This window comes from Streptopelia decaocto (genome assembly GCF_964273445.1).
Source record: "Streptopelia decaocto genome assembly, chromosome: 1".
Classification (NCBI taxonomy): Eukaryota; Metazoa; Chordata; class Aves; order Columbiformes; family Columbidae; genus Streptopelia; species Streptopelia decaocto.
The window spans coordinates 212720959-212739110 of NC_138663.1; the positions used below are offsets into that span (position 1 = coordinate 212720959).

Sequence of the window (18152 nt, forward strand, 5' to 3'; positions counted from 1 at the left end):
CAGCGTGTCCTGTTCTCGTGCCGCGTGTCCCCTTCTCGTGCCATGTGTCCCCTTCTTGTGCCGTGTGTCCCCTTCTCGTGCCATGTGTCCCCTTCTCGTGCAGCGTGTACCCTTCTCGTGCCACGTGTCCCCTTCTCGTGCCGCGTGTCCCTTTCTCGTGCCAAGTGTCCCCTTCTCGTGCCCTGTGTCCCCTTCTTGTGCCGTGTGTCCCCTTCTCGTGCCATGTCCCCTTCTCGTGCAGCGTGTCCCCTTCTCATGCCGTGTCCCCTTCTCGTGCCAAGTGTCCCCTTCTCGTGCAGCGTGTCCCCTTCTCGTGCCAAGTATCCCCTTCTCGTGCCATGTCCCCTTCTCGTGCAGCGTGTCCCCTTCTCATGCCGTGTCCCCTTCTCGTGCCACGTGTCCCCTTCTCGTGCAGTGTGTCCCCTTCTCATGCCGTGTCCCCTTCTCGTGCCACGTGTCCCCTTCTTGTGCCGTGTGTCCCCTTCTCATGCCGTGTCCCCTTCTCGTGCCACGTGTCCCCTTCTCGTGCCCTGTGTCCCCTTCTCATGCCATGTGTCCCCTTCTTGTGCCGTGTGTCCCCTTCTCGTGCCATGTGTCCCCTTCTCATGCCATGTGTCCCCTTCTTGTGCCGTGTGTCCCCTTCTCACGCCATGTGTCCCCTTCTTGTGCTGCGTGTCCCCTTCTTGTACCATGTCCCCGCAGTCACTCGTCCCCACCGCCCAGGTCCCCTCTGCCCGTGTGCACCGAGCTGCTGCTGCTCTCGCTGGGTCTGCTCCCTGCGCCGCGGGGTCCCCCCCGCCCGTCCCACCCAAGTCCCTCCTTTGGGACAGAGAACGACGGAAAACCGGCTGTTCCCCATCCCAGAGCGCTCCCCTCCAACAGGGGCCGTTCCTGCGGGCCCCGCGGTGCAGACGCCCCGCCCCGCGCCCCGCGCCCCGCAGAGCCCGCAGAGCCCGCAGAGCCCGCAGCCCCCGCCGCCCGCGGCTGGAGCCGCCGCATCCGCCTCCTCCTCCTCCTCCTCGCGGGAGCGGCTCCGGGATCTCTGCTCCAACCCCCGCCCCGAGCGGCCGCACCGCAAAGCCGGGGGGGGCTCTGAGCTCCGCTTCCCCCCAGCGCGCCCCGGAGCCCCGGGGGGGTCCCGGTGCAGCCCGGGCCTGTGGGGGCTGAGGGGTCCCGGCCCCGTGTCCCCGCCTCCCGGAGCCCCAGGAACCCGAGATGGGGCCGGGGTCTCCATGGGCCCCACCCACCCCCACGGATCCACCCGCCGTCCCGGTGTGCACAGGGTCCCACAGCCCCCGGCACGGACACGCGTGGACATGCACGAACACACATAGGCATGCACGGACACGTACAGACACATGTACACATGTATACACACGTATATGCATGGACGCACATGCACACACATGTACATGGACACACATGCACATGCACAGACACACATGCACACACGTACATGCACACACACACACACGTGTACATGGACACGCACACACCCACACAGAGATGCTCGGGGTCCTGCTCCAGCACCCGGGAGGGGTCTCAGGCCCCCAGGGTAGAGGGGGGGCCGGGGGCGCACACGGTGCAGGACGTGTCCCCAGCCACTGAATGACGGGACACCCGCCCGGGACAGTGGGGACGAGCTGCCCCCACCCCGGGGACCCCCAGGGCTGCCCCCCGTGTGTGACACCGCGGCCGCGCAGCACCACGCACCCCCCGAACCCGCAGCGCTGCCGGGCGCACCCCGGGACCCCCCGCACCCCGAACCCGCAGCGCTGCCGGGCTCACACCGGGACCCCCCGCACCCCGATCCGGCAGCGCTGCCGGGCGCACCCCGGGACCCCCCCGCACCCCGAACCGGCAGCGCTGCCGGGCGCACCCCGGGACCCCCCGCACCCTAAACCCGCAGCGCTGCCGGGCTCACACCGGGACCCCCCGCACCCCGAACCCGCAGCGCTGCCGGGCTCACCCCGGGACCCCCCGCACCCCGAACCCGCAGCGCTGCCGGGCTCACCCCGGGACCCCCCGCACCCCGAACCCGCAGCGCTGCCGGGCGCACCCCGGGACCCCCCCGCACCCCCGAACCGGCAGCGCAGGCGGATCCCTCGACCAGACCGTTTATTTCCGACGGGCGTTACACAGCACAGACACAGCCCCCCCGGCCCGGCCCCCCCGGCCGCGCTGTTGCATAGAGAGGGGCCGGGGGGACAGCGGGACCCCCGCCCCCCCCGGCGCGGCGGGGCCCGGGGGGCAGAGCCAGCCCGCCCCGCAGCCGCGCGCCGGGGCCGCGCAGGGTCCTGCCCTGGCGCCCCGCGGACCGGGCGCCTCCCGGCCCGTTCCCAATAAGTTAAAAAGGTCCGTGTCCCGGGGCCGCGGGGCGGGGGGGTCACTCCTCGGGGGGCTCGCTCAGGAAGGGCGACGTGACGGCGTGGGCCTGCGCGATGGCCGCCAGCTCCTTGAGGAACTCGCAGAAGATGACGGCGCAGTACACGGCGTTCTTGACGCGCAGCGCGGGCGGCGCGGGCCCGTCCCGGGACAGCGGCAGCGGCGGCACCGGCGGCGGGGGGGGGCCCGCCCGCGCACGCGTGGGGCTGTGCGCGTGCCGCAGCAGCAGCTCCCCCAGGGACGGCTTCCGGGGCCGCGCTGCAACGGGACCGCGGTCACCGAACGGGAACGGGAACCGGGACCCGACCGGGAACCGAACAGGGACCAACCGGGACCCGACCGGGAACCGAACAGGGACCCAACCGGGACCCGACCGGGAACCGAACCGGAACCCAACCGGAACCCAACCGGGACCCAACCGGGACACAGCCGGGACCCGACCGGGAACCTAACAGGGACCCCAACCGAGACCCCAACTGGGAACTGAACCAGAACCCAACCGGGAACCGAACCGGAACCCAACCGGGACCCGACCGGGAACCGAACAGGGACCCAACCGGAACCCAACCGGGAACCGAACAGGGACCCAACCGGGACCCGACCAGGAACCGAACAGGGACCCAACCGGGACCCGACCGGGAACCGAACCGGAACCCAACCGGAACCCAACCGGGACCCAACCGGGACACAGCCGGGACACAGCCGGGACACAGCCGGGACCCGACCGGGAACCTAACAGGGACCCCAACCGAGACCCCAACTGGGAACTGAACCAGAACCCAACCGGGAACCGAACCGGAACCCAACCGGGACCCGACCGGGAACCGAACAGGGACCCAACCGGAACCCAACCGGGAACCGAACAGGGACCCAACCGGGACCCGACCAGGAACCGAACAGGGACCCAACCGGGACCCGACCGGGAACCGAACTGGAACCCAACCGGAACCCAACCGGGACCCAACCGGGACACAGCCGGGACACAGCCGGGACCCGACCGGGAACCTAACAGGGACCCCAACCGAGACCCCAACTGGGAACTGAACCAGAACCCAACCGGGAACCGAACCGGAACCCAACCGGGACCCGACCGGGAACCGAACAGGGACCCAACCGGAACCCAACCGGGAACCGAACAGGGACCCAACCGGGACCCGACCAGGAACCGAACAGGGACCCAACCGGGACCCGACCGGGAACCGAACCGGAACCCAACCAGGAACCGAACAGGAAACCCAACCGGGACCCGACAGGGAACCGAACCGGAACCCAACCGGGAACTGAACCAGAACCCAACCAGAACCCAACCGGGACCCAACCGGGAACCGAACCAGACCCAACCGGGAACTGAACCAGGAACCGAACTGGGACCCAACCAGGAACCAAACAGGGTCCCCAACCGGGACCCCAACTGGGAACTGAACAGGAACCGAACAGGGACCCCAACGGGGACCGGGGGTCAGGGACTGGAACTGGGACCCCACCCAGGACCCGAACCAGGACACTGCAGGAAGGGACAGGACAGGGGCCAGGGACCGGGACCCAAACAGGGACAGGGGGTCAGGGACCAGGGACCGGGACCCAAACAGGGACAGGGGGTCAGGGACCAGGGGCCAGGGACCGGGACCCAAACAGGGACAGGGGGGCAGGGACTGGGACCCAAACCAGGACACGGGGGCAGGGAGTGGGACAGGGGACAGGGACTGGTTTGGGGGATCGGGGACCTGTACAGGGGTACAGGGTCCGGCCCAGCCCCAGCATGGCCCCCCCGCACAGCCCCCCCAGCCCCCTGGTTCCTCTGCACCCCAGCCCTCTGCCCAGCACCAGTGCAGCCCCAGCCCTGTGCTCAGCACCAGTGCAGCCCCAGCCCTCTGCCCAGCACCAGTGCCGCCCCAGCCCTGTGCCCAGCACCAGTGCCGCCCCAGCCCTCTGCTCAGCACCACGTGCAGCCCCAGCCCCCTGCCCAGCACCAGTGCACCCCCAGCCCTGTGCCCAGCACCACGTGCACCCCCAACCCTGTGCCCAGCACCAGTGCCGCCCCAGCCCTGTGCTCAGCACCAGTGCCGCCCCAGCCCTGTGCTCAGCACCAGTGCAGCCCCAGCCCTGTGCCCAGCACCAGTGCACCCCCAGCCCTGTGCTCAGCACCACGTGCAGCCCCAGCCCTCTGCCCAGCACCACGTGCACCCCCAGCCCTGTGCTCAGCACCAGTGCACCCCCAGCCCTGTGCTCAGCACCACGTGCACCCCCAGCCCTGTGCTCAGCACCAGTGCAGCCCCAGCCCTGTGCCCAGCACCACGTGCACCCCCAGCCCTGTGCCCAGCACCAGTGCACCCCCAGCCCCCTGCTCAGCACCAGTGCACCCCCCAGCCCCCTGCCCAGCACCACGTGCCGCCCCAGCCCCAGCCCCTCACCCAGCGCGTCGCTGCGGCGCAGCGCCGGCACCGCGCCCGGCACATCCGACCAGTCCAGCTTCCCCCGCGCAATCAGGTACTTCTTGGCCTTGAAGAGCAGCGCCGGGAAGTCCTCCTGGCTGGCAGCAAAGCTCTCGATCTTGTTCTTCACCGAGCCCAGGACCTGCGGGCGAGGGGACAGAGTGACGGCCGGGCAGCGGGGGGCACCGAGACACAACCGCTGGGTTGGAAAAGCCCCCCGAGATCATGGAGTCCAACCACAACCCACCCAGCACTGCCCCATGTCCTGAGAACCTCCTGTCCGTCTGTCCAGCCCTCCAGGGATGGTGACTCCAGCACTGCCCTGGGCAGCCTGTTCAATGCCCCACAGCCCTTTGGGGAAGAAATTGTTCCCACATCCAACCTCAACCTCCCCTGGCGCAACTTGAGGCCGTTTCCTCTGCTCCTGGCGCTTGTTCCTGGGGAGCAGAGCCCGACCCCCCTGGCTCCAAGCTCCTTTCAGGCAGTTCAGAGATCAGAAGGTCTCCCCTCAGCTCCTGTTCTCCAGCTGATCCCCCAGGTCCCTCAGTCTCCATCACATTGTGCTCCAGCCCCTCACCAGCTCCGTTCCCTTCTCTCCACTTGCTCCAGCACCTCAAGGCCTTTCTTGGCGTGAGGGGCCCAGAACTGCCCCAGGGTTTGGGTTTGTCCTCCCCATTCCCAGCACAGGGACGGTCGCTGCCCTGGGCCTGCTGGCCACCCCAGTGCTGGCACCAGCCGGGATGCTGGTGGCCTCTTGGCCACAGGCCGGCGCAGGTGCCGCCGCCGTCACCGCCGCCCGTGCGCCGCGGTACCTGCAGCAGGGACTTGACGCTGGGCTGGAAGACCATGTTGGTGTTGAGCAGGAAGGAGCGCAGCAGCGGCTGCGGGTAACAGGCCAGCTGGGCCACCAGCCCGGTCAGCAGGAAGTTCACGTACAGCGAGTTGTGCAGCATGTTCTCCAGCTTGGCGAACAGCGCCGACACGAAGGGGCCTGCGGGGGGACGCGTCAGGGGGCGCCGGGCGCGGGAGCCCCCCCGGACCCGGCCGCGGCCCCACCTGTGAAGGGCTGGCTGGGGGGCGGCCCCAGGGCGCGCGGCGGGCTGGCCACGGCCTGCGCCAGCGGCTCCGGCGCCCGCGCCAGCGCCCGGCCCGCGGCGTCCCCCTCGGGCGGCGCGGCGAAGCCGGCGAAGGCCTCCTCCTCCTCCTCCTCGCGGGACGGCTCGGGGGGCTCCGGGGGGGCGGGCAGGGCCCCCGCGCCGCCGTTCCTCATCTCGGCCTCGATCTCCCGCAGCTCCTCGGTGAACGCCTCGATGCTGACGCCGGCGCCGTTGGGCTCGGCCGGCGCCCGGGCCAGCAGCTCCTCGATCAGCGAGTCCACCGAGGGCAGCGGCTCCCAGCCCGGGGGGGCCCCGTTCTGCGCCGGGACCGGCCGCTGCTCCCGCTCGGGGGGGGGCCCCGCGCCGTCGCCCTGGGGGCTGCGCCGAACCTTCTTCACCGCCACGTCCCCCTCGGGCCGCCCCGGCTCCGCCGGCCCGTGCGCCCCGTTCACCAGGCTCCCCGAGTCCTGCTCCGCGGGGCCGGCCCCCCCCGCGCCGGGCTCCGCGCCCCGCGGGGGCGCCTCCCCGGCCCCCTCCTCCGGCAGCCCCCGTTTCTTAGTCCGCGGGGTGGGGGGCCCCGGGGGGCCGCCGGGCTCCTCGCCGTCGTAGGGCGCGGACCAGACGCGGCAGGCCCATGCGCAGCGGTCGATGCTGCGCCGCGCGTCCCGCAGGTACTCCAGGTAGTTCCTGTCCAGCTCCGCCACCTCGTCCCAGCGGGCGCGGTGGCCGGGGCTGCCGGCGGGTGTGCCGGGGGAGCGCGGCGCGGGGGCGGCCGCCTCGGGGGCCGCGCTGGCCTGGCGCATGAAGAACGAGAGGCGGGACGGCGTGGACGGCTTGGGCACCGTCACCACCGAGGAGGCGTCCACGCCGGGGCTGCCGGGGCCTGCGGGACAGCGCGGGGTCACAGTCAGTCACGGGGTGGCAGGGTGGAAGGGCCCTGAAAGCCCATCCAGTGCAATCCCCCCCGGAGCAGGAACACCCAGCTGAGGTTACACAGGAAGGTGTCCAGGGGGTTGGAATGTCTGCACAGAAGGAGACTCCACAACCCCCCTGGGCAGCCTGGGACAGGCTCTGACACCCTCACCCCAACAAGCTTCTTCTCAAATTTAAATGGAACCTCTTGTGTTCCAGTTTGCACCCATTGCCCCTTGTCCTGTCCCTGGTTGTCACCAGAAGAGCCTGGCTCCATCCTCCTGACACTCCCCCTTTCCGTATTGATCCCCATGAATGAGTCCCCCCTCAGTCTCCTCTTGTCCAGCTCCAGAGCCCCAGCTCCCTCAGCCTTTCCTCACACGGGAGATGCTCCACTCCCTCCAGCATCTTGGTGGCTGCGCTGGACCCTCTCCAGCAGTTCCCTGTCCTGCTGGAACTGAGGGGCCACAACTGGACACAAGATTCCAGGTGTGGTCTCCCCAGGGCAGAGCAGAGGGGCAGGAGAACCTCTCTGACCTACTGACCACCCCCTTCTAACCCACCCCAGGTACCATTGGCTTCCTGGCCACAAGGGCCCAGTGTTGGCTCAGCCCACAGCACCCGCTATTCCCAGCTGGTCTCCCATCCAAGCACTGACCAGGCCCGACCCTGCTTAGCTTCCCAGATCAGGTGCTCTCAGGGTGCTCTGGCTGTGTATCTGTAAGGTCTCCCATCCAAGTACTGACCGGGCCCGACCCTGCTTAGCTTCCCAGATCAGCCATTCTCAGGGTGTTATGACTGTAAGCATTATATAAATATAAATATATATATATATATATGTGAGGGGCAGGAGAACTACTCTGACCTACTGACCTAACCCACCCCAGGTCCCATTGGCTTCCTGGCCACAAGGGCCAGTGCTGGCTCACGCCCACCCCGCTGTCCCCAGCACCCCAGGTCCCCAGCGCTGCTCTGGGGTCACGTACCCCTGGACCAGGCTGCGTGCTCCTCCTCGCGCTCGGCGGGCTCCGGCCCCTCGGGGCGGCAGCAGCGCGGGACCAGGGACAGGAACTTGGCGGCCGTCTTGCCGTAGATGTCCAGGTCCCGCACCGCCCGCTTCTGGCTCAGCATGACGTGGCTGCAGGGCAGCAGGTACCTGCGGGGCAGCGGCCGCAGGTGGGGCCGCGGGACGGGGGACCCGCCGGACCCCAGCGCCTTCACAGTGGGGCAGGAGAGCGGCTGCCCCCGCGCTTGCTGGGGTGACCCCCCGGCCCGAAGGAGCCCCCAGGCACCGCGACCCCCAGCGGCGGCGCGGGGCCGCTTACCTGAGCACCAGCTGCAGCATCACGTCCTCGCAGTTGAGGCTGAGCAGCGTCCGGAAGAGGCTCAGGGACACCATGCAGAGCTGGGGACGGGACGGGGGTCAGGGCGCCATGGGGCGGGAGGGCAGCGCCATGGGGCAGCGGGGGGGCAGCAGTGGGGCAGGAGGACAGTGCCATGGGGCAGCAGTGGGGCAGGAGGACAGTGCCATGGGGCTGCAGTGGGGCAGGAGGGCAGTGCCATGGGGCTGCAGTGGGGCAGGAGGGCAGTGCCATGGGGCAGCAGTGGGGCAGGAGGGCAGTGCCATGGGGCAGCAGTGGGGCAGGAGGACAGTGCCATGGGGCAGCAGTGGGGCAGGAGGACCACAGCATGGCTGGGCAGCAGCTCAGGGATCCATGGGGGCCATGGGGCAGTGCCACAGCCAGACAGCATCTCAGGGGGCTGTGGGGGTCCATGGGGGTCAGTGGGGGTCTGGCGGGGCGGGGGGGGGCAGAGGGGTCCGTGGGGGGTCTGTGGGGTCAGTGTGTGGATGTGGGGGTCAGAGGGGGTCCATGGCCGTCAGGGGGTTCTGTGGGGGTCTGGCGGGGTCAGTGGGGGTCCATGGGGGTCAGGGGGTTCTGTGGGGGTCCATGGGCTCAGTGGGGGCCCGTGGGGGTCAGGGGGTTCTGTGGAGGTCAGTGGGGTCAGTGGGGGTCCATGGGGTCTGTGGGGGTCAGGGGTTCCATGGGGTCAGGGAGGTCCGTGGGGTCAGTGGGGGTCCCTGGGGGTCAGGGGGGTCCGTGGGGGTCAGGGGGGGTCCAGCGGGGTCAGTGGAGGTCTGTGAGGATCAGGGGGGTCTGTGGGGTTCAGGGGTTCCATGGGGTCAGGGGGGTCCGTGGGGGTCAGGGGGGGTCCATGGGGGTCAGGGGGGTCAATGGGGGTCCATGGGAGTCCGTAGGGGTCAGGGGGTTCTGTAGGGTCAGTGGGGGTCTGTGGGGTCCGTGGGGCGGCTGTGCCGGCCCCGCGCTCACCCGGGAGTTGCTGTTGATGCGCGCCACCAGCGTGTCCAGGATGGTGCTGTTGTCGTGGCGGTGCAGCAGCACGAAGCGCAGGAAGGTCTTGAGCAGCGCCGTCTCGCTCACGCTGCGCAGGAACAGGTCCAGGTAGGCCGTGCTGGCGATCATCTCCTCGATGGACGTCTGGGGGGGCAGAGCTGGGCAGGGGCCGGGGGCACCGGGGCCGCCCCGCAGGGGGAGCGGGAGCCCGAGCCGGCGGGATGTCCCTCACCTTGTGCAGCGCCGGCCCCATCACCGGCACCAGGAACCCGTTGTGCACGTAATCGACCAGCTGCTTCTGCACCAGCGGGTGCGCGACCTGCGGGGGGGGGGCGGGCATGGGGTCAGGGTCACGGGGGGTCAGGGTCACGGGGGGTCAGGGTCACGGGGGGGTCAGGGTCACGGGGGGGTCAGGGTCACGGGGGGGTCAGGGTCACGGGGGGTCAGGGTCACGGGGGGTCAGGGTCACGGGGGGGTCAGGGTCATGGGGGGGTCAGGGTCATGGGGGGGTCAGGGTCAGGGCTGTGAGGGGGTCAGGGTTGCAGGGGGGTCAGGGTTGCAGGGGGGTCAGGGTTGCAGGGGGGTCAGGGTCACGGGGGGGTCAGGGTCACGGGGGGGTCAGGGTCACGGGGGGGTCAGGGCTGTGGGGGGATCAGGGTCACGGGGGGTCAGGGCTGTGGGGGTCAGGGTCACGGGGGGTCAGGGTCACGGGGGGATCAGGGTTGTGGGGGTCAGGGTCACGGGGGGTCAGGGTCACGGGGGGATCAACGCTGTGGGGGGTCAGGGTCACGGGGAGTCAGGGTCACGGGGGGTCAGGGTCACGGGGGTCAGGGCTGTGGGGGTCAGGGTCACGGGGTGCGGGCTGGGTCACCTGTATGACGGCGTTGCAGAACTCCAGCGAGTTCATGAAGAGCACGAGGGAGGAGACGCCGATCCAGTCCTCGCGGCGCAGGCAGTGCCAGTCGTCCCCCCGCGCCTCCAGCTTGCGCGGCAGCGACGAGTACAGCGCGCTCAGCCCCGTGGCCAGGACCTGCGGAGCCGCACTCAGCGCCACCGCCCGCGGCCCCGTCACACCGCCCGCGGCCCCGTCACACCGCCCGCGGCCCCGTCACACCGCCCGTGTCCCCTGTCACACCGCCCGTGTCCCCTCATCACACCGCCCGTGTCCCCTCATCACACCACCCATGTCCCCATCACAGCGCCCGTGTCCCCCCGTCACACCGCCCGCGTCCCCGTCACACCGCCCGCGTCCCCGTCACACCGCCCGCGTCCCCGTCACACCGCCCGCGGCCCCATCACACCGCCCGCGTCCCCGTCACACCACCCATGTCCCCATCACACCGCCCGTGTCCCCTCGTCACACCGCCCGCGGCCCCATCACACCACCCGTGTCCCCATCACACCGCCCACGTCCCCATCACACCGCCCGTGTCCCCGTCACACCGCCCGTGTCCCCTCATCACACCGCCCGCGGCCCCATCACACCGCCCGCGGCCCCGTCACACCGCCCGCAGCCCCTCATCAAACCACCCGTGTCCCCATCACACCGCCCATGTCCCCTCATCACACCGCCCGCGTCCCCATCACACCGCCCGCGTCCCCGTCACACCGCCCGTGTCCCCTCATCACACCGCCTGTGTCCCCTGTCACACCGCCCGCGTCCCCATCACACCGCCCGTGTCCCCTGTCACACCGCCCGTGTCCCCTGTCACACCGCCCGCGGCCCCGTCACACCACCCGCGGCCCCGTCACACCGCCCGTGTCCCCATCACACCGCCCGTGTCCCCATCACACCGCCCGCGGCCCCATCACACCGCCCGTGTCCCCTGTCACACCGCCCGTGTCCCCTGTCACACCGCCCGTGTCCCCTCATCACACCGCCTGTGTCCCCATCACACCACCCATGTCCCCATCACACCGCCCGTGTCCCCTGTCACACCGCCCGTGTCCCCTCATCACACCGCCTGTGTCCCCATCACACCACCCATGTCCCCATCACACCGCCCGTGTCCCCTTGTCACACCGCCCGTGTCCCCTGTCACACCGCCCGTGTCCCCTTGTCACACCACCCGTGTCCCCTTGTCACACCGCCCGTGTCCCCTCATCACACCGCCTGTGTCCCCATCACACCACCCATGTCCCCATCACACCGCCCGTGTCCCCTTGTCACACCGCCCGTGTCCCCTGTCACACCGCCCGTGTCCCCTCATCACACCACCCATGTCCCCTTGTCACACCGCCCGTGTCCCCTCATCACACCGCCCGTGTCCCCTATCACACCCGTGTCCCCTTGTCACACCACCCGTGTCCCCTATCACGCCTGTGTCCCCTCATCACACCGCCCGTGTCCCCTATTACACCCGTGTCCCCTTGTCACACCACCCGTGTCCCCTATCATGCCCGTGTCCCCTCATCACCTTGCCCGTGTCCCCTCACCGCCCACCCGTGTCCCCTCACCTCCCCACTCATGTCCCCTCATCACACGACCTATGTCCCCTCACCACCCCGCCCGTGTCCCCTCACCGCCCTGCCCGTGTCCCCTGTCCCCCAGCGCTGCTCCTGCCTCCCAGACGCCGGAGTCTCCGTGCGCGCAGCCCCTGCCCCAGCCCCCTCCCACACCAGCCCCATGGGAACGGCGCCCCACCCCAGTTCAGAGCCGGGGGTCCCTGTGTCCCTGCCCAGCCCCCTCCCACACCAGCCCCATGGGAACGGCGCCCCACCCCAGTTCAGAGCCGGGGGGGCTCTGTGTCCCTGCCCAGCCCCCTCCCACACCAGCCCCATGGGAACGGCGCCCCACCCCAGTTCAGAGCCGGGGGGGCTCTGTGTCCCTGCCCAGCCCCCCGCCCCACCTCCCTCCTGCCCCCATCACACCCGGGGACGCGGCGCCGCAGCCGTACCGGGCAGAAGTAGGAGTTGTCGGTGATGGACCTGGCCACGGCCGGGTTGCCGGCCGACATGGCCATGATGAGCAGCAGCGCGTCGCGCGCCTGCTGGCCCAGGACGCCCTCGTGGTGGATGAAGGGGATGAGCAGGGAGAAGATGATGAGGTTGGCGGGGCCCTGGTCGGCGGGGCTGTGGAAGAACAGCTCCAGGACGGCGGGCTCCTGCGCCACGCAGGCGCAGAGCTGGCTGAGCAGCAGCACCAGGCTGTTCTCCAGCGCGGCCGAGCCGGGCTCGGCGCACAGCCCCAGCAGCCGCAGCAGCGGCGTCAGCACCGCGCGGTGCCGGAGCAGCGGCTGCCGCGCCTGGCTGATGAGCATCTCGTAGAGCTTGAGCTGCTCCACCTTGCGCTCCTCGCTGGGCTCGCCCTGCAGCTGCCAGCCCAGCAGCCGCTCCAGCACGTCCTCGGCGGCCACCAGCTCCAGGATGGGGCCCCGCGGCGCCTCGCCCCGCGGCCGGTCCTGCGCCAGCAGGTTCAGCATCTGGTAGGTGTGGTTGCGCACGGCGCTCAGGTCGTCGGGGGCCGGGCTGCCGCCGCGGCGCTCCAGGATGCGCAGGACCTGGGGACGCGCCGTGAGCACCCAACCGCAAGTCATACACAGGTTTGTCTCTTAGTGAATGTGCCCATCAGCTAAACCTCCTCATTAGCTGCATTTTCCTGACAACCAGATCCATGGTTTGGCAGACGCAGCAACGGGATGCGAGGTCAGTGATGAGGACGGACAGACAGACATCCCGCCAGGGGGGCAGCGAGAAACAGGAGACCAAAAACTGCCCAACTGCCTGTCCCACCCATTCGTGTGAGATTCATATAACAGCGGGAGATCTCGCCCTTTTCCTTATGGCGACATTAGGAGGGGACCTTGCGAGTCGTCCCTGCCAACTGAGCCCAGTGAGAGACTGAATCCAGCTCCGGTGGCTGCAGAGTCCAGTCCGGGACTTCGGCTGCCGGCTCTGCAGTTGCCGGGACTTTCCAGATTGGTTTTGTGTATTTTGTATTATTTTCTCTATTTTTCTTGGTAGCATTAGTAAAACCCCTTTGATTTCTCCAACTCCCTTCTCCCTGACCCCCTGTCCCTCCCCACGGCCTGTCCTGAGTGGGAAGGGGCAGGGAGGGGGTGAAGGGGGTGGCGGGTTAACCGTACCCCCGCCGCGGTTTGTCAGCCGCCCCCACGGGTGTCCCCGCGCGCCGCTCACCTGTGCCCAGTGGTTCTTGAAGACCATGAGGCAGGTCTCGGGGTCGGCGGTGACCGGGCTCTGCAGGCTGGCGCTGCGGGGGGCGCGCTGCCCGCCCCCCCGCGGGTTCAGCTTGCTCAGCCAGCTCATCCTGTCCATGGGGCGCAGGTCACGGGCGGCGCGGGGTCCCGCGGGGGGGGGCGCTGGGTCCCGCTGCGGGCTCCATCCTGCTGCCCCGCCGGGCTGCGGGAGAGCGGCGGCTCAGGGACCGGGGGCCGGGGCACCCGGACGGCCCTGGGGTCACTCACACCACGCTGGGCACGTGGGTGGGGAACGGGTCACGGAGCCACTTGGGTGGGAAAAGCCCCCCGAGATCATGGAGACCAACCACAACCCACCCTGCCCCTGCCCCATGTCCTGAGAACCTGATGTCCGTCTGTCCAACCCTCCAGGGATGGTGACTCCAGCACTGCCCTGGGCAGCCTGTTCCAATGCCCCACAGCCCTTTGGGGAAGAAATTGTTCCTAAATCCAACCTCAACCTCCCCTGGCGCAACTTGAGGCCGTTTCCTCTGCTCCTGGCGCTTGTTCCTGGGGAGCAGAGCCCGACCCCCCCTGGCTCCAAGCTCCTTTCAGGCAGTTCAGAGATCAGAAGGTCTCCCCTCAGCTCCTGTTCTCCAGCTGAACCCCCAGGTCCCTCAGCCGCTCCATCACATTGTGCTCCAGCCCCTCACCAGCTCCGTTCCCTTCTCTCCGCTCGCTCCAGCACCTCAAGGCCTTTCTTGGCGTGAGGGGCCCAGAGCTGCCCCCGCAGTGCCCGAGGCGGCGGCAGCGCCGGGAAGGCCGGGCTGCAGGTGTCCCAGCTCACGGCTCCGGCTGCCGGCGCCGCCCCCGCACCCAGCGCCGCACTTTGTACCCAGGAGCCGGCACACCCGGGTGTGGGGACACCCAGCAGGGACACCTGGGACAACGGGGACACCGGCAGCACCGGCTGCGGAGCGGGGGGGGACAGCCCAGCGCGGGGCTGCGGCAGCTCCGGCGCCCACGGGCGCTGCGGCACCAATCCAGGGATATTTATAGGGCCCCGGCAGCGCGGTGTGGGGACGGGCACCGCGCTGCCCGGGGGGGCCACCGCAGCCCCACGGCCCAGAGCCCCCGGGGACCGCCAGCCCCTCGGCAGCGCCTGCGGTGACGGCTCCGGCAGCCCCCGCGCCACCGCCCACCCTGCCAGAAATAACCTCCCGGCAGCGTGTGCCGCGGGACCGGGGATGGGGACAGCCCAGGGGACAGCCCAGGGGACAGCCCAGGGGACAGCTGGAGCGGGGACATAGAGCAGGGACAGCCCGGGGGACAGCTGGAGCGGGACAGGGAGCAGGACAGCCCAGGGGACAGCTGGAGCGGGACAGGGAGCAGGACAGCCCAGGGGACAGCTGGAGCGGGACAGGGAGCCGGGCCGGGTGCCGCGCGTGCCGAGCGCGGCGGGCGTGCCGGAGCGCGCCGGCGTGGCGGGGCAGGCGCGGGGCCCTCCGCGGGGACACGGCGGGAGCAGCCGCCGCGTGCCGCCCGTCCCGCACCGGCCACAGCTCCGGCCCCGCCGCGGTCCCGCCGGCAGCACGTGCGCGCCGCGGCTCGGCCAGGAGCCGGTACAGGCCACCGGCGGGGCAGCGAGGGCCGGCGGGGACACAGCCCCGCGGCACCGGGACACCGCAGCTGCGCCGGCGGGGGAACCGGAGGGGCCGTCAACACGCAGCCACACGCTGGCCGGAGTGGGGAGGCAGGACCCGGTGCCGTCCCGCTGCGCGGTGACCAGGGCACGAAGCCGCGGGCACACGGCGCTGGCGCAGGGCCGGCGCACCCTCCCGCGGCTCGGGGACATTCACACCGCGGCACAGCCGGTGTCCCGTTCCAGCGCGGCGGGGGTGACCGCGGTTCTAAACTTAGACCCTGCCTAAGGCCGGCGTGCCAGGCCAGCCCCGCAGAGCGGCCCGCGGGCAGCACCCGGCACAGCCCCCCGCCAGCACCGGCCCCCGGGCCACTCTGTGGGGACACGGGGACAGCCAGGGCGCCAGCGCTGCCAGGGCAGGGTCACCGGGGGCACAGCGCCCACCTGGGCCCCCACCCGCACCCCAGAGCCCGAGCAGAGCGCAGGGAGGGACAGGGACACGGCCCAGCGCAGGCGCAGGGGGACAAGGGGACAAGGGGGACAAGGGGACAAGGGGCTCCCAGCAGCTGCTCCCAGGGTCCCGTTCTGCACCCAGTGGTCCCTGGACCCTCCTCTGCACCCGGAGCTGGGGACATGGCGCAGGGTCACCGGCTCACCGCAGGGATCCGTGTCACTGCCCACAGCCGTGCCCGCGGCACCGGGCACCCAAACCAACCCCTGGAGCCGGGGCGGGAGCCAAGCGTCGGGTGTCCCAGCGGAGAGTGTCCCAGTCCCGGGTGTCCCAGCGCCGGGTGTCCCAACACCGGGTGTCCCAACATTCGGGTGTCCCAACATTCGGGTGTCCCAGTCCCAGGTGTCCCAGTCCCGGGTGTCCCAGCACAGGGTGTCCCAGCACAGGGTGTCCCAGCACAGGGTGTCCCAGCACAGGGTGTCCCAACACGGGTGTCCCAGACCTGGGTGTCCCTACATCGGGTGTCCCCGCACCGAGTGTCCCAGTCCCCAGTGTCCCAGCGCTGGGCACCCCGGGGGTCAGCGACAGGCCGGGCCCAGGGACACCCCGGGCGGCTCATCCCCCCGCTGGGGACAGCGCACGCCGGCGCCCCCGGCAGCACCGGCGCCCCCCGGTCCCGAGCGCCGCCCGAGGCGGAGCCGCCTACCTGGGGTCAAGGTCGCGGCGGGTCCCGCCCCATCAGCGCCGCACCTGGAGGGGACAGAGCGGACCGGAGGCGTCGGACGCGGCACCGGCCCCGGGCAGGGCCCCCCCGGCCCCGCCGGCGCCGGCAGCGCGGCCCAGCCCGGCCCCGCCGCCCCGGGCACCCCGGGACACCGCCCGGCCCGGCCCCCGCGGGGACACCGGGGCCGCGCAGCCCCGCTCGGCCAAGGGCAGGCGGCGGCCCGGGCGCCCGCGGCACCCGGCACAACGGCGCCCGCCGGGCCCCGCCGAGCGGCCCCGCCGAGCGAGCCCGGCACGGCCCGCCGCCCCGCCCGAGCCGCCGCCCCCGCCCGCCCCGCCCGCCCCGCCCGGCCCGGCCCCGCCCGGCCCGGCCCATCCCGGCCCGCCGCTCCCGCGCCGCCGCTCACCGGCCGCCCCCGCTGCGGGCCCCGCGCGCCCGCCGCCATCTTCCCGCCGCCGCCCGACGCACCGGCCGCGGAAGCCCCGCCCACGGCCCCGCCCGCCGCGCCCTCGGCCACGCCCCCCGCCGCGGTAGGCGGGGCCGACAGGGGGGACTGGGCGGGGCCGGGACACTGGAGCGCTCATTGGCTGAGCTGCGTACGGGGCGGGGCTCAGGGAGGGGCCTGGGGCACAGCGGGGCCGGGCGGGGCCGCGCGGGAACCGCGCACCCCCACTGGCACCACGTGTGCCGGGTGACCCCTGCACCGAGTGACCCCTGCACCGGGCACCCCCCACCGGGCACCACGTGTGCCGGACGACCCCTGCACCGAGTGACCCCTGCACCGGGTAACCCCTGCACCGGGCACTCTGCACCGGGTAATGTCTGCACCGGGCACCACGAGTGCCGGGTGACCCTGCACCGGGTGACCCCTGCGCCGGGTGACCCCTGCAACGGGCACACCGCACCGTGTACCACGTGTGCCGGACGACCCCTGCACCGGGTGATCCCTGCACCAGTAACCCCTGCACCGGGTAATCCCTGCACCGGGCACCCTGTGTACCGGGTAACCCCTGCACCGGGCACACCGCACCGGGCACCCCATGTATCGAGCACCCCTGCACCGGCTAACCCGTGTACCGGGTACTCCTGAACCGAGCACCCCGTGCACCGGGCACCCCGTGTACCGGGTACTCCTGAACCGGGCACCCCGTGTACCGGGCACCCCGTGTACCAGGTACTCCTGAACCGGGCACCCCGTGTACCGGGTACTCCTGAACCGGGTGACCCCCACTTGCAGAGGGCACCGCCTGGCACCGGCCATCAGGCACGTACCTGCCCCCGGGCACCAGGGAGGTCAGCGGGTGTCCGGGTCCCCGCCCCGTACCGGCAACCGGGCACGGCCCCGGCAGCGGTCCCGGGCACTGCACCGGGCACCGGGCTCTGTCCTGCTCCCGGGCAACCGGGCTGCACGGGGCAGCGTGACCCTGCTGTGCCACCCGCACCGGGCACCGGGACCCCCGCACCGGGCACCATCCGCGGCACCTGCACGGTGCCCCCGGCGCCGCCCACCTCCCCGTGTCCCTGCCCCGCGGACCCGGCTCCCCACGCGCCGCCCCGGGGGTGCCCCGGGGTCCCCCAGCAGCCCCCGGCCCGGCGCTGGCGCTGACCCCCGGCTCTGCCCCCCGCCACGCCCCCCGGCGCCGGGTGTTCCGGGGGGACCACACGTGCCCCCCCGCAGCACGGCCAGGATCGGGCCCGCACGCGGCGCGGGGGCTCCCGCAGCGCTGCCGCCGCCGCCCCGCCGCCCCGGGGGGCCGGGGACGCCCCGGGGAGCGCCGCGTTGCCAGGACGCGCCCGGCGCTGGCGGAGCCGCGCGGCCATTCCCGCTGCGCGATGCTCGGGGCCGGCTCCGCGCTGTCCCGCCGCCGGGCTCGGCCCCGGGAACGCGGCTCCACCGCGGCCGCCGCCGCGCCCGGCACCGGGAGCGCCCGGGGGTGAGCGGGGAGCGCGGGCGCGGCCCCCCCTCGGCGCCGCGGGGCCGGGGGGTCACAGCGCTGGGGTCCCTCTGTCCCCGCAGCG

The 18152-nt window shown here is 71.7% G+C and overlaps 2 protein-coding genes across 4 annotated transcripts in view; one reads left to right on the plus strand and one right to left on the minus strand.

Annotated features, from left to right (window-relative positions):
• Positions 1-2108: 2108 nt before the first annotated feature.
• FHIP1B (FHF complex subunit HOOK interacting protein 1B) lies at positions 2109-16620 on the minus strand. 3 transcript variants are annotated; one of them, XM_082048499.1, is made up of 13 exons: positions 16540-16620; positions 16116-16159; positions 13318-13539; positions 12078-12680; positions 10052-10210; positions 9413-9499; positions 9157-9324; positions 8152-8231; positions 7813-7982; positions 5874-6797; positions 5630-5808; positions 4797-4959; positions 2109-2643 (listed from the first exon to the last, which is right to left on the minus strand). In XM_082048499.1, exons 3-13 carry the CDS (start codon positions 13453-13455, stop codon positions 2387-2389), a joined length of 2928 nt encoding a protein of 975 aa, XP_081904625.1. In that variant the 5' UTR covers positions 13456-13539; positions 16116-16159; positions 16540-16620; the 3' UTR covers positions 2109-2386. The 3 variants fall into 3 exon arrangements, with proteins under 3 accessions (XP_081904625.1, XP_081904624.1, XP_081904626.1); XM_082048498.1 differs by lacking the exons at positions 16116-16159; positions 16540-16620 and adding an exon at positions 15615-15998; XM_082048500.1 differs by lacking the exons at positions 16116-16159; positions 16540-16620 and adding an exon at positions 14030-14163.
• A 553-nt stretch (positions 16621-17173) lies between these two features.
• Positions 17174-18152, plus strand: part of CNGA4 (cyclic nucleotide gated channel subunit alpha 4) — a gene marked incomplete at both ends in the record, with an annotated part of 6935 nt that continues 5956 nt past the window's right edge. Inside the window, 2 exons of the mRNA XM_082043717.1 lie at positions 17174-17307; positions 17371-18152. The exon at positions 17371-18152 is cut by the window's right edge and continues 103 nt beyond it. Of these exons, the coding sequence (XP_081899843.1) occupies positions 17174-17307; positions 17371-18152 (916 nt within the window). The remainder of the gene's footprint in view (positions 17308-17370) is intronic.

Bases quoted from the DNA above. Each gene is read 5' to 3' on its own strand.
- FHIP1B (XM_082048498.1), bottom strand. From the start codon at position 15,776: ATGTTGGGACACCCGGTGTTGGGACACCCGGCGCTGGGACACCCGGGA. The intron at 10,211-12,077 runs GTACGGCTGCGG...GCGGCTCCGCAG, and splicing joins ACAACTCCTACTTCTGCCCG to GTCCTGGCCACGGGGCTGAG. The intron at 5,809-5,873 runs GTGGGGCCGCGG...GTCCCCCCGCAG, and splicing joins CCCCAGCCAGCCCTTCACAG to GCCCCTTCGTGTCGGCGCTG.